General features: G+C 43.1%; 1 protein-coding gene across 1 annotated transcript in view; it reads left to right on the top strand.

Annotated features, from left to right (window-relative positions):
* IQGAP1 (IQ motif containing GTPase activating protein 1) overlaps nucleotides 1-9,838 on the top strand; it is a gene marked incomplete in the record, with an annotated part of 55,569 nt that extends 45,731 nt beyond the window's left edge. Inside the window, 3 exon segments of the mRNA XM_021407210.1 lie at nucleotides 3,557-3,679; nucleotides 4,362-4,470; nucleotides 6,416-9,838. Of these exon segments, the coding sequence (XP_021262885.1) occupies nucleotides 3,557-3,679; nucleotides 4,362-4,470; nucleotides 6,416-6,529 (346 nt within the window).

Below are 13,463 nucleotides of genomic sequence, written 5' to 3' on the forward strand. Positions count from 1 at the left end.
TCTTTCCCCGGTTTGTGTAAATACCTGGGATTGCCCTGGCCCAAGTGCAGCACCTTGCATTTGGCCTTGTTGAACCTCATTAGCTTCACATGGGCCCACTTCTCCAGCCTGTCCAGGTCCCTCTGTATGGCTTCCCTTCCCTCCAGTGTATCAACTGCACTGTTCAGCTTGGTGTCATCTGCAAACTTGCTGAGGGTCACTCGATGCCATCATCTATGTAATTGATGAAGACGTTGAAGAGCACTGGTCCCAAGACCGACCCCTGAGGGACACTGCTTGTGACTGGCCTCCAGCTTGACACAGAACCATTAATCACAACCCTTCGGCTGCGTCCAGCCAACCAGTTCTTAACCCACCGATCAGTCCATCCTTCAAATCCGTACCTCTCCAATTTAAGATGTGGTGAGGGATCATGTCAAAGGCTTTGCAGAAGTCCAGGAAGATGACATCCGTCACCCTTCCCCTGTCCACAGATGCCATCACTCCATCATAGAAGGCCACCAGATTGGTCAAGGCAAGATCTGCCCTTGGTGAAGCCATGCTGGCTGTCTTGGGTCACCTCTTTGTCTCGTATGTGCCTTAACATAGCTTCTAGGAGGATCTGCTCCATGATCTTCCCAGGCACAGAGGTGAGGCTCACCAGCCTGTAGTTCCTCAGATCTTCCTTTCTCCCTTTCTTAAAAATGGAAGTAATATTTCCCTTTCTCCAGTCACTGGGGACTTCACCGGACAGCCATGATTTTTCAAATATGATGGAGAGCGGCTCGGCAACCATATCAGCCATCTCTCTCAGAACCCTAGGATGGATATCATCCAGCCCCATGGACTTCACAGACATTCAACTTCACGAGGAGGTCTCAGACTTGTTCCACTGTTACAGTGGAACGGAATCTGCTCCCTACACCCTTACCTATAGGTTCAGGGTCCTTACAGACATGGGAAGCCTGACCACCAGTGAAGACTGAGGCAAAGCACTCATTGAGTACCTCAGCTTTTTCTATGTCTGAGGAAGCCAGCTCTCCATTACCTTTTATCAGAGGGGGAACATTCCCCTTGGCCTGTCTCCTCCTGCCCATGTACCTATAGAACCCCTTCTTGTTATCTTTCATATCCCTTGCCAAGTTCAGCTCCATCTGTGCCTTGGCTTTCCTAATTCTGTCTCTACGCGTGTGGACAGCGTCCCTGTATTCCTCCCAGGCTACACAACCCTGGTTCCACTTCCTGTGTATTTCCCTCAGTTTAAGCTGCAAGTCCTTGCACCGCCACATTGGTTGCCTGCCTGCCCTGCTCATCTTCTTCTGCTGGGGGATGGAGAGCCGTTTCGCTTTCAAAAGGGTGTCCTTAAAGAGCAGTTGTGTTTCTGTGCCCTTTAGGACAGTTTCCCAGGGGATCCCACCCAGCAGTTCCTTGAGCAGCTGGAAGTTTGCTCTCCTGAAGCACGGGGTCCCGACTCTGCTTTTTGCCAGGCCTGCATTTTTCAAGATCAAAAACTCCACCAGGGTGTGGTCACTACAGCCCAGGCTGTCTCCAATCTTAACCTCTCTAATGCTCTTCTCTGCATTGGTGAGCACCAGGTCCAGTAGGGCTTCACCTCGGGTCGGTCCATCTAAAACCTGGACCAGGAAGTTATCCTCAACAGACTCCAGGAATCTCCTGGATTGTCTGCCACCTGCTGTGCTGCTATCCCAGCAGATATCCGGGTGGTTGGAATCCCCCATTAGGACAAGAGCCTGCGAGCGTGACACTTCCTGCAGCTGAAACAAGAAGGCCTCATCAACAGGCTCCCCCTGATCAGGTGGCCTGTAGCAAGCCCCCAACCACTAGATGCCCTTTACTGGGCCGATCCTTGATTTTAACCCATAAGCTCTCAACCTGATCATGGCTGTTTCTCAGACACAGCTCTTCGTGATCTGTCAACTTACCCACCCTTCCTACCCTGTCTATCCCTTCTGAAAAGCCTGTAGCCCTCAGTGAGAGTATTCCAATCGTGGGATTCATCCCACCGTGTTTCTGTGATAGCAATAAGGTCATACTTTCCCAATTGCGCTGCAGTTTTAACTCCTCCTGCTTATTTCCCCTGCTGCGTGCATTGGTATAGAGGCACTTCAGCTGGGCTATTGGCCTCGTTGCCTTCTCGGAGGAGCCCTTCCTAATACGTCCAGGACGAGCCTGGGGTTTTCCCCTACCCCCTCCCAAGGTGACAGCGTTCCCACACTCTTCTCTGTCACCCAGTACACCCCCTCCCCATGTCATATCTAGTTTAAAGCCCTGCTAACCAGCCCAGCCAGCTTGCTTCCTAGAATATTTGTGGCCCTTCTAGTCAGTCACCTCCCATCCACTGTCAGCATTCCCCCTTTCTCAAGGCTGCATCCCGAGCCATAGTACCCAAAGCCCTGAGTGTGACACTATTCTCAAAGCCATTCGTTCAGCATGTCCACCCTCCTCCTTTTGTATGGATCCCAGTCACCAACTGAGAGGACAAAGGAGAACACTATGTGTGCTCCTGATCCCTTCACTTGTTTTCTCAGAGCCCTGAAGTCCCTTTTGATTGCCTGAGAACTTCTTTTGCCAATAACAGCACTAATTGTGATTTGGCCTTTCTTTGTCCCAGAGGGAGTTGGTACAGTGGAAGACAATTCAGGTTTTCCTGTAAGAAAAGCGATGTCTTTCCACCCCGAGTTTCTTTCTTCTCTTTACCTTGGCAGGCAGCATGGCATAGTCCTCAGTAGCCTTAGAAGGTTTTTCAACATAATTGGGTTTGTTTTCCCTGTTTCATTTTTAATCTGAACATGCTGTGACAATACCTGTCTGCTCTGAAGAAAGTCCAGAGTTGGGTTAGTACACCTGTGGCTTGTTGTTGAAAAGAGTGAAACACAAATATGGGAAAAAGGGAGACGTAGTAGGCATTAAGTCTGAAATTGCTGGCATCAGACATTCTGGTTTAAAATAGAGTCCAACGTGTAAGGTAGTCCGGGTCTCTGTTTGGTCAAAGGGGTAGGCAGGAATTTTAACTCTAATGCAGTGATGTAGAATAGGCAACAGAGTAGCAATTTGTCGGACAGGCCAAGAAAGGGAACTGTAATGACATGTCCCTTGGACACGTGATCAATACACTGAGTTTGAAGAGAAATGAAAAAGTCTAAACCTACCAGGGCAATGGGCTATACACAAATATACCTAATGTCCTGGATCGTCTAAATAGTCAATTACTTTATTTTTTAAATTTCATTAAGTGTCAAAGTAACTCTTACGGGTCTGTTTTCAGAGTACCAGTAAAAACAATTTGTTAACCGTAAGAACCTTTGCCTAATATATAAACAGTAGTGCTTCTTATGATGTACTACTGTTTTTTTCTGCTTCTGTTGTGTAGTTATTGGTAAATAGTAGAAATTCAGAGATCTGATCTTAGTTACAGATGCTGCGTAGATAAATTCGGTAGTAGAAATATATCAGCTGTGTTAGATGAAAAATCTATTCTGGTTCTAGCCACTCATCCACATAGGACGAAATGTTTACTATGTTTTGTTTGTATTTTTTAATCCCTTCTTCCCTCCAGAGTCTCTAAGAAGCCTCGAGAGATGAAAGGCAAAAACAGTAAAAAGATTTCTTTAAAATACACTGCAGCTCGACTTCATGAGAAGGGAGTGCTTTTAGAGATTGAGGACCTGCAAGTTAACCAGTAAGTGTTCCTTAAAAACTCATTAGAGCTAAATAGCTTTCCCAGAGAAAGAGGGAAACGTTGCACACTGTTTTGGACTACATAGGCTGGCACAGGGCTGAGAAACCTCACAAACTGATCATATGCTTTTCTCTTATTTCTGGTTAAATAGGAGCAGATCTCAGGCAGCTAAGTTTAATAGGATTTAAAGATAACACCCTCCTTCTCCCTGCATGCCCCACAGTCCCTGTCATGGAAGGATTCCTCCTCAAGTGTATTGCTAATGCAGTTAATAACTCCCAAGGCTAACCTGAGCTTGTTCAGCTGCAGTTTGCTGGCCTTGAGTAATTGATCTATCTTTTGCACAATATACAGAAGCTAATTGTTACTGGATTTCTTTTCAGCATTGTACTTTGCACAAAGTGGGATGGGGATGTCTAAGAGCAGAAGTAGACTGCTGATATACATGGTCTAAATTACTGTATTTCCTACTGTGCTTGTGTGAAGAGGTAACCTAGCAGGTGTAGAACGTTAGGCTTCCGTTCACTGTTGTACCGATTCTCATTCCAAATGAGGATATAGGATTAGAATTTAGGAATAGAATTAGAAATTTATCTTCAGCTTTCATCTGATATGTCCTTTCTGTGTGTCATTAGGGACTGTATGTTCACGAACTGTGGTTTTTAATTTCTTAAATTCACAGATTTAAAAATGTAATATTTGAAATCAGTCCAACAGAAGAAGTAGGAGATTTTGAGGTAAAAGCAAAATTCATGGGGGTACAGATGGAAACCTTTATGTTGCATTATCAGGTAAGAATAATCCTATTTAATAATGACAGTGTATGGCATATGAGTTTTGTGGGATGTAAATGAACAGCAAATACATCTTCTGCTTGCCAGACTCTTTATCAAAGTATTAATTAAATGTTTTCTGCCTCAACAGTGTGAAAACGGGGAAAACCTTTAAACTAAAAGAAGGCAGATTTATATAAAATATTAGGAGGAAAATCTTTACCTAGAGGCGATGAGACCCTGGCACAGGCTGCCCAGAGAAGTGTAGGTGCCCAAGGCTGGGCTGAATAGGGTCCCGGGCAACCTGATCGGTGGGGGTGGGGCTGGCATCGGAGTCCCTTCCAACATCAACCCATACTATGATTCTGTGAAAAGCTATCTTGACAACAACAGATTTGTTGCAGACAAAACAGATACAATGCCAATGGGGAACTGTGGCTAATTTGTTTCTTTACTAATGAAAGCTTTATGTCAGTCTTTGTTCTTAGTTACACTTCATATGTACGCACACACGTGTGTCTGCTTTTGGCGCAACCTTTTGCTATAGCAGAGGTCAGTAGCCTGTGGCAGCAGTCAACTGGGCTTGGGTGTGATGACTTCAGCTACTTGTCACCAGTAGTCTTTCTGCAACCCTGTGCCTAGTTGTTTCTTCAGCTGTCTAGTTCTTATGACTCCTCAGCCTTTACTTACATGAGTCTGTTGGAACCGGGTTACAGACAAGTTTTCCCAAATGGTCCCCATTCTTCTTCCCACACCACTACTGTTATGTCTAGCATCTTTGTCCACGTATGTGTGTCTGCCAAAACTTGGTCCCCAGGCATTGTTTGGTATGGTAATCGTGGGTGTCCGAGGGGTATTGAAACAAATTGCATGCAGGAGCACTCTGCTCACAGGTATGTCTGCATCGCAGTCCCTGACTGACTGCTGGGAGGGATAGCTGCCTTGCACGTACATCTGCTCTGGATTCCTGTAGTTCATTCCAATGCTGATCTGTTGGAGCTGGCCACAAACTTCTTGGTTTATGTGGCTAATTCAGGTTGCTTGGTTCTCAAGCACATGTTGGTAAAACCGCTGTGTCACTGTAGCACTGCTTTGCAAAACAAACAAACAAACAAAAAAAAACAAAAAACATCAACAACCAAAAAAACCCCAGCTGTTCTGAGAGGGGAACAATGAACAAACTGCTGCTGCTCATCCAAGTGTAGCGTTAGCAACGACTTCAGTTAAAAAGTCTCACATTGCCAGAATTTTTATAGAAAACAGTAGAAACAGCTTTTTGATGTTTATTCTGGCGCCAGGAATAAGATTCAGATTTTGGAATACATGCAGTGTCCCTTGCGGTTGCACTGCCTGAATGCTTTCTCCAAGATGCACTGTTCTAAAGAGGAGATTGCGGAAAGAAATTAGTTGCTGAGATGAATCAGTGCAGGGAATCTTGCAGCTTTGTCAGGTGTGTCACTGCTGAGAAGAAAGTGTAACTAGAACTAGTGCCTATGTAAATACTGGGGAACCTGAATTGGCATGTTGTAATTAGTACTAATGAAGAAGTTGTTTCTTTCTGTGACATACATTGCATTGTTCCAAACCACCTCACTGGCATCTAAAGCAGAGGGGCTTTTTAGAGAGCCATGCCGTGGAATGTTGTAATGTTTACACAGTAAAATTAGGCAAACGGAAGAGAGATTGTAAACATTAGAGCTTTACAGCTGTTATGTGAATGAAAAGCGTGGTGTAGTCTAGAGCTGAAATTTGACGTTCTGTTTATGACTTTTTGTAGTCTTTTATAAGCACAGATTAAGAAATGAACATCTGAAAAGTCTTAATCCTTAGCTCTCATTTTTGTAGCTTATGTTATGTATTTTGTGATAGATATTCCACAAAAACATACCTTATTACAATGTCTTGTATAAGTTTGTATGTGCTGTTGAGGATTCCTCACTCATAAACATATTCTCTTTGGTAGGATCTTTTGCAGCTGCAGTATGAAGGTGTTGCAGTCATGAAGTTATTTGACAGAGCAAAAGTAAACGTCAATCTTCTGATCTTTCTTCTGAACAAGAAGTTTTATGGGAAGTAACTGACCTTTGCTGGCAAGTCTGTGAAAGGGGAGATAAATGGAAACCTGCGTATATGGCTTCTAATGACTTAGCTATGCATCAGTATATGCCCACGCCTTGCTAAAATGTATCAAATGTGTTGTGATTAAGGCCTAAGAACTTCTTGAGAATTGATAGTGCTGACTGACACTGCAGGGAGTTGCTTACTTGTACCTTTATGACGTTTATGTTCAACTTGACACTGTAATAATTTACAGATGGCCTCTTGCGTAGAGGTACTATTGTATCCGTTTATTAACGCTTAAGGATGGGAAGTGAAACAGAAAAATTCTTGGCAGGTTATCTTTTAGTGTTGCTTGCAAAGGTTTTGAAAAGTAAAATTAACTTTTTTTTTTTTTCCCCAGTTTTAGATCAGCGTTCCCTATATCTTGATCAGATTTAAAAAACATTTGGCTCTACCTGCAGACTGGTCAAAATAAGACAATTATCTTAAATAGGTTGGCTTTTAAAAAGTTTAATTTTTCTAGCTCTGTCAAACTCCTCATTTCATTTAACACGTAGTGGATTTTTCACCATGGTGATTGTGCTAGCTGTTCTGCTATATCCAGTAACAATGGAGAGACTCTTGAATATATCCAACCAAAAATTGTTTGCCCTCCCCCCTCCTTTTTTTTTTTTTTTTAAGAAACATCTCTCTTAATTACAAATCTCATGACATTTTTGCTGGTTGGTTTGTTTGTTTGTTTGGATCACTGAGTTGTAGAATTGCCTTATCTCTGAACTAATACACTGTATTAGTTCATTGGCATTGATTTTTGCTGGTGAAAGCCACTTATTGTATTTGAATTGGGTACATCCCTGAGCATAATTTTTCTGTAATCCTGTAATAAGTATCTGCTAGTGTCTAGTCTGCATGAAATACATGTTATTGGCATGCACCAACATTAAAACGTCTTATTAGAAGATAGCTTATAAGAAGATATCATATAAGAAGATATTTTAATGTTGGTCCAGCACAATAACAAAAATTCCTTTTTATAACATACCATACCGAAAAACGTGTTTGCAGAGTAGGTCATCTGAAAGAGAGTGACCTCAGAACCAGATTTTTGCTGGTATCTTAAGAAGAGATATGAAATGAGTTAAAGATCTTGCCTTGATTTTTAATTTTGTCTGGCTACGTGTGAGTTTGCTGTATTGTAGAGGGACTTGAGAATTGAATTACTTTGAGTTGGGGATGATGAGAGTAACGGTAGAAAATTCTTAAATATTGTTAAGAAAATGCAGCTGTAACCTGCAAGCTCTTGGGCTACAGAGATTAATCCCCTCTTTTTTTTTTTTTTTAATTGAAAACTTTTAGTATTTTTCAGTGTCTGGCAGTCTTTAAACTACATCCCAGGGGGGATTCAGGGAAAATGCAGTGAGGTGTTAGTGGTGATCATAGACTGGTCAAGGAAAACATCCTTACCAGGTGACTTACAGTACTTGTCTTATTACCTACACCTATTGACAAAAAAGTTTTTGACAAAAATTGAAAACAAACAAAAAACCAACCCCCTCCCCCAAAATTGGTTGTTTGAAAATAATCTGAAGAAGGAGGAGTTTGTTCAGTAGCAGAGCATTTTTTTAAAGGAAAAACTATTAATAATGACCCAGTCTCAGCACTGAGTCATATGTATTTTATAATTTATTGGTGAATTAGCTTTGCTTATTCCTGTACACCGCTGTATTTACAATTGGAGTAGCTACAAGTAGAAGGTATGTCTGTCTTCGCTGGTAAAATTTGCCTTTGTAACTCACATACAAGTAAAAAGTAATTTGCCCCTATGGGTGTTTTGTGCAACCTTGACTGGAGGCAGCCCCAGACATGTTGTTGGGCCCTGGGTGCAGCATGGCGGTGGTGGGTAGACCCTGTCCACAGGAAACATTGTTCAGCGGCTCTACATTGCTGGTTTGTTGGGAGCCAATGTTCACCTTAGAGTCAGAGTAGTACTGGAGGAGCTCTGGGCTGGGTCTCCTTGTGAAGGGTTTGGGGCAGGAGGGTAAGGGGTGCCCTGGAGAGGAGTGTGGGATGTGGGCTCTTCTGGGCTATGGTGCATGCGTGAGGAGGGAGGAGGGTGGGACTAGGTAATATTAAAATAGATCAGCTTAAATTGTTTTAGCACCTCACTTTGGGCTTTAACGTGGACTGCACAAGGCTCTGGGGTGACGGGCTGCACACATGCTCGTGTGTCCTGGATGTATGCTATGCACTATCTTGATTATCTCTGTGGTGTATTCTACAGCCATTTTGTGCAGCTTTTATGCTTTGAGAATTTCCCAGCTTCCCATCCTGGTCCCACACTCTAAAGTCCCATGCCCATCCCGTAGATTTTCAAGTGATGGCATGCTTAGCTATATGAAAAGTTCCTCTGATACCTTGTTAAATAGTGTCATGCTATGGTATTGTTTCTCTTTGTCTTGAAGCTTTCTGGTGTGACTTGACATTCCATTCACCTAGCTTATCATCGGAGACGCTTCATTTTATACAAACTCTGAAGGTCAAACACTCCAAACCCCTTTAACAGCTTAAAGCAGTGGTGAAAAAAGGTATTTTATCTGTTACACGTAGAATGGTAAACTGTGATTATTGCAGAATCTGAGGTATTAGTTCAGTTTGTAGAGGAATTTACCAGGAGTCAATTCTTTTTCTTCGCTGGAACTTCTGAATCACAGAAAATACATTTGAGCCTCAGAAAACTGAAGATAAAGTATTTCAGACGTTTTAAGAAGTGATGCGTAGGTGTGTCCATTTTTTTTTTTTTTTGTTACCTCGAGGCTAAAACCTGTGGGTTCTGAGAAACTCAGACTTAACTCTCAATTATGACTTACTCAAGGTGATATGGCATGAAAACCAGACCCGTGAAAGGTGTGGACTGGGTTTTCTAAATCTTAGGCTGCAGTATATAGGAGTCTTCCTTAAAGTTTTGTCAGAACAGAGAAGTTGTTCACATAGAAAGCTTTTGTGAATTTTTCTCATGCAGAATATGTGCTAGCTCACTCTGTTTTCAGGTGCTGGTGTGAGTTGTCAGGGCTCGCAGATGACAAATAGCTGGTCAGATCCTCAGGTAGAAGTCAACAGAACATAACAATGTACTTGAAATGAGCATCTGGCACAGTATTGTTTTCTTATACAGATTCCATTCAAGTAGTTACTTTTCTGACTATGACAAAATTAGCAATGATTTACTGATTTCTGGATCCAGTTAGCAAAAGATTATATGTTTCACGAAAAAAAACCAGTCTGATGACAAGACACATATCATTGATTAAAGAGTAGTTTCAACAAATGTTTTCAGGCATACTTTTGTTCAAAACACTACCGATACAGCAAATGGTAGTTTTCTCAGCAGCGATATGTACATACTGCTGCCTGCCTGCTGCTCTTCCCCTCCACTGTGGTTATTTTGATAGGGGCATTGTTCAGCAGAGCCTAGCATTTATTTCTTCCCTGGTAGCTAAGACTGCACACACAACAAGCAGCAGTCTGCAAAACTGTGTTCACACCTTGACCATGAGACTTCCTGAACCAGTTTAGATTGGTGCTCTCCTTGAAACAACAGGCTTCCACAGGAAGTTCATAAATGGACCCTTGACCTGCTGGCCATGCTCTTTTTAATGCACCCCTGGATACCATTGGCCTTCTTGGCCACTAGAGCACACTGCTGGCTCATGGCCAACCTGTTGTCTTCCAGGATTCCCAGGTCCTTCTCTGCGTAGCTCCTCTCCAGGAGTTCATCCCCTAGCCTCTACTGATGCATGCAACAAAGTGTGACTCCATTAAAGACACTGCTTTTCATTCATTTGCTTTGCACCTTGTTTTCTGTTATTGTGAACTTAATGGAACATGCCTTTCTTATTTACTTAGCTCTGCGCTCCGATGGTGGTGAATGGAGTTAAATCCAGCTGGTGACCAGTCATGAGTGGTGTTCCCCAGGGGCTGGTACTTGGGCCTGTCCTATTCAGTATCTTTATTGATGACCTGGATGAGGGCATTGAGGGCACTCTCAGTAAGTTTGCAAATTGACACCAAGTTGGCAGCAACTGTCAATCTGCCTGAGGGTAGCAGGGCCCTACAGAGCGATCTGGACAGGCTGGATAGCTGGGCTGAGGCCAGTGGGATGAGGTTCAATAGGACCAAGTGCCAAGTCCCGCACTTTGGCCACAACAACCCCAGGCAACGCTACAGGCTTGGAGCAGAGTGGCTGGAAGACTGTAGAGGAAATGGACCTGGGGGTATCAGTCGATGTTTGGCTGAGCATGAGGCAGCAGTGTGCCCAGGTGGCCAAGAAGGCCAGTAGCATCCTGGCTTGTATCAGAAATAGTGCTGCCAGCAGGAGCAGGGGAGTGATCGCCCCTCTGTACTCAGCACTGGTGAGGCCCCACCTTGAGTACTGTGTTCAATGTTGGGCCCCTCACTACAAGAAAGGTGCCAAGGCTCTGGAACATGTCCAGAGAAGGACAATGAAGCATGTGAGGGGTGTGGAGCACAAACCTTATGAGGAGCGGCTGAGGAAGCTGAGATTGTTAATTGCTCAGGGGTGATCTTCTCACTCTCCACAGCTACCTGAAGGGAGGTTGTGGTGAGGTGGGGATTGGCCTCTTCTCCCATGTAACTAGTGGTAGGACTAGAGGGAATGGCCTCAAGTTACGCAGGGGAAGATTCAGGTTGGACATTAGGAAATACTTCTCCAAGGGAGTGGTCAGGTGCTGGAACGGTCTGCCCGGAGGTGGTGGAGTCACTTTTCCTGGAGGTGTTCAAGAAACATTTAGGTGTTGTACTGAGTGACATGGTTTAGTGGGAAATATTGGTGATAGGTGGATGGTTGGACTGGATAATCTTGGAGGTCTTCTCCAACCTTGGTGATTCTGTGATGATTGTATGCTGTAATCTGACAATAGGAATGTAATGATGGAGTAGTAACTCAAAAGGTCTTTAGTGCGTTATTCCTATATAATTATTGGAAAGGGTAGTTCTTAAACGTTTTCTTGTTTGCAAATAGCCTAATGGAATGGAGATTAGAGACTGTTATTAATCTCAGTGTGTATGATTTCAGACAGTTACTTCATTCAGAAATCCACAGCTCTATCAAACATCCATAATGCTAGGCTTTCAGGCAACTTACAACATTAATTGTATAGCATAACTCAGGCATGTCCAACCCGCGGGCTGCCTGCGGCCCGGCACAGCCCATCCTGCAGCTGCCCCCTGCCCAGTGCCATCATGGCGGCAGCTCTTCCCTGCTGAGCGGTCCGTCCCGTCCCAGTTGCGCACTCATCGCTCAGCAACAACCAAATATCGATGTGAGATTGTCACTGTCTGGGCTAAAACCAGGGTACGGGGAGGGCACAGTCCTGACTCAAGTTACGGAAAATAACTTTATGCATTTTGATTCATTGGCTAAACACAATCCTGTGAACAGTGAAAAACATGCGGCCATGCTTTCTGTTTTGATTAAGGAATTTGAGAAGAGGTTTCAAGATTGCAAACAAAAAAAAAATAGTTATGTTTGCAACTCCATTTTCATCTGACATAAATACATTACCTGCAAATTTTCAAATGGAATATGAATAATTACAATCAGATATTCAACTGAACAATTGATCGTGTTGCCTTACTAGACTTTTGTAAGACCTCTCTTACCACAGGAGGATATCCCTTGCTTTGCAATCACACCTTACTCATGTCATCGTACTACATTTGTGAGAAACTGTTTTCAAGGATGAAGCCCAGGAAGAGGAAAAAAATCATCAAAAATCTCTGATTAACACCTTGAGAACTTACTAACGATTGCAGCCACTGAACCAGACGATGCTCTGGTTTTGCAGAAACAAGGTTGAATATCCCACTCGTTTTATGCTTTTGTTGCCCTCCTTTCAAAAAGAAAAAAAGAAAATAAATTTTGTTACTTAGAAGAAATAATATAGTTCATGTATATATGAGGAATGCTCCAAAAGTAATGCCTCCTATTTTGTTATGTTGGCCCACGATGTCAGAGATGGAAGTTGGTGGGATGGCAGTACAAGCTGAACCTTCCTACCGATTCTCCAATACATTTTGTTGCTGTGTGACAGACAGCAGCAGAGGAGCAGTCTGGCAAAATGGTGTCTGACATGGAAGTGTATATTAAGCAAAGGTGTGTCATTGCATTCCTCCGTGCGGGAAAAAATGGTACCCACTGACATTGGTCAACACTTACTGAACACTTATGGAGACCAAAGGGTGAATGTGAGCACAGTGAGGTGGTGGGTGGTGTGTTTCAGCAGGGGCGATAGTGGTTCACCTCTGCTGGTGCAGATTTTTACGAGCACAGTATACAGGCTCTTGTTCATCACTGACAAAAATGCGTAGCTAATGGTGGTGACTACGTTGAAAAATAGTGTTTTGTAGCTGAGAATTTGCTCATTTAAGCAGTGTTATTGTGATATTTGTATTGGTTGTTTTTTCCATGGAAATAGATAGGAGGCATTACTTTCAGTAATACTACTTTCAGAGCTACCTATTGTGTATGCAGCCCGCGATAATTCCTCTTCAGTCAACGTGGCCCAGGCAACCCAAAAGGTTGAACACTTGTGGTCTGACTTCTTCATGGTTTGGGATTTTCTGGTCTGTGCTTAACTGATGTACTTTGAAAGATGAATTATATGTATAAAAAATAAACGCGCATATATATTGTTGCTTTGAGAGTCCTTTAGGCAAGTAGGCTCTTCTTTTCTTTCTCTTGACAAGTCATTTCTCACTAAAGAACAGAGTATGCTTCACCCCCACTCTCCTCCACCCAAGAAAGCCACAAAAAGTAGATCCACTGGATAAACCACATATTTTAAATTGCTCTTTGGCTTCTATTTGCAAACTGTAGGATCTAGATTAACTGGTATGGGCTTAATTTGGGGTCTGTTTTTTTCACTGAAAAA

Source organism: Numida meleagris, chromosome 9 (assembly GCF_002078875.1).
Source record: "Numida meleagris isolate 19003 breed g44 Domestic line chromosome 9, NumMel1.0, whole genome shotgun sequence".
NCBI classification, from domain to species: Eukaryota; Metazoa; Chordata; class Aves; order Galliformes; family Numididae; genus Numida; species Numida meleagris.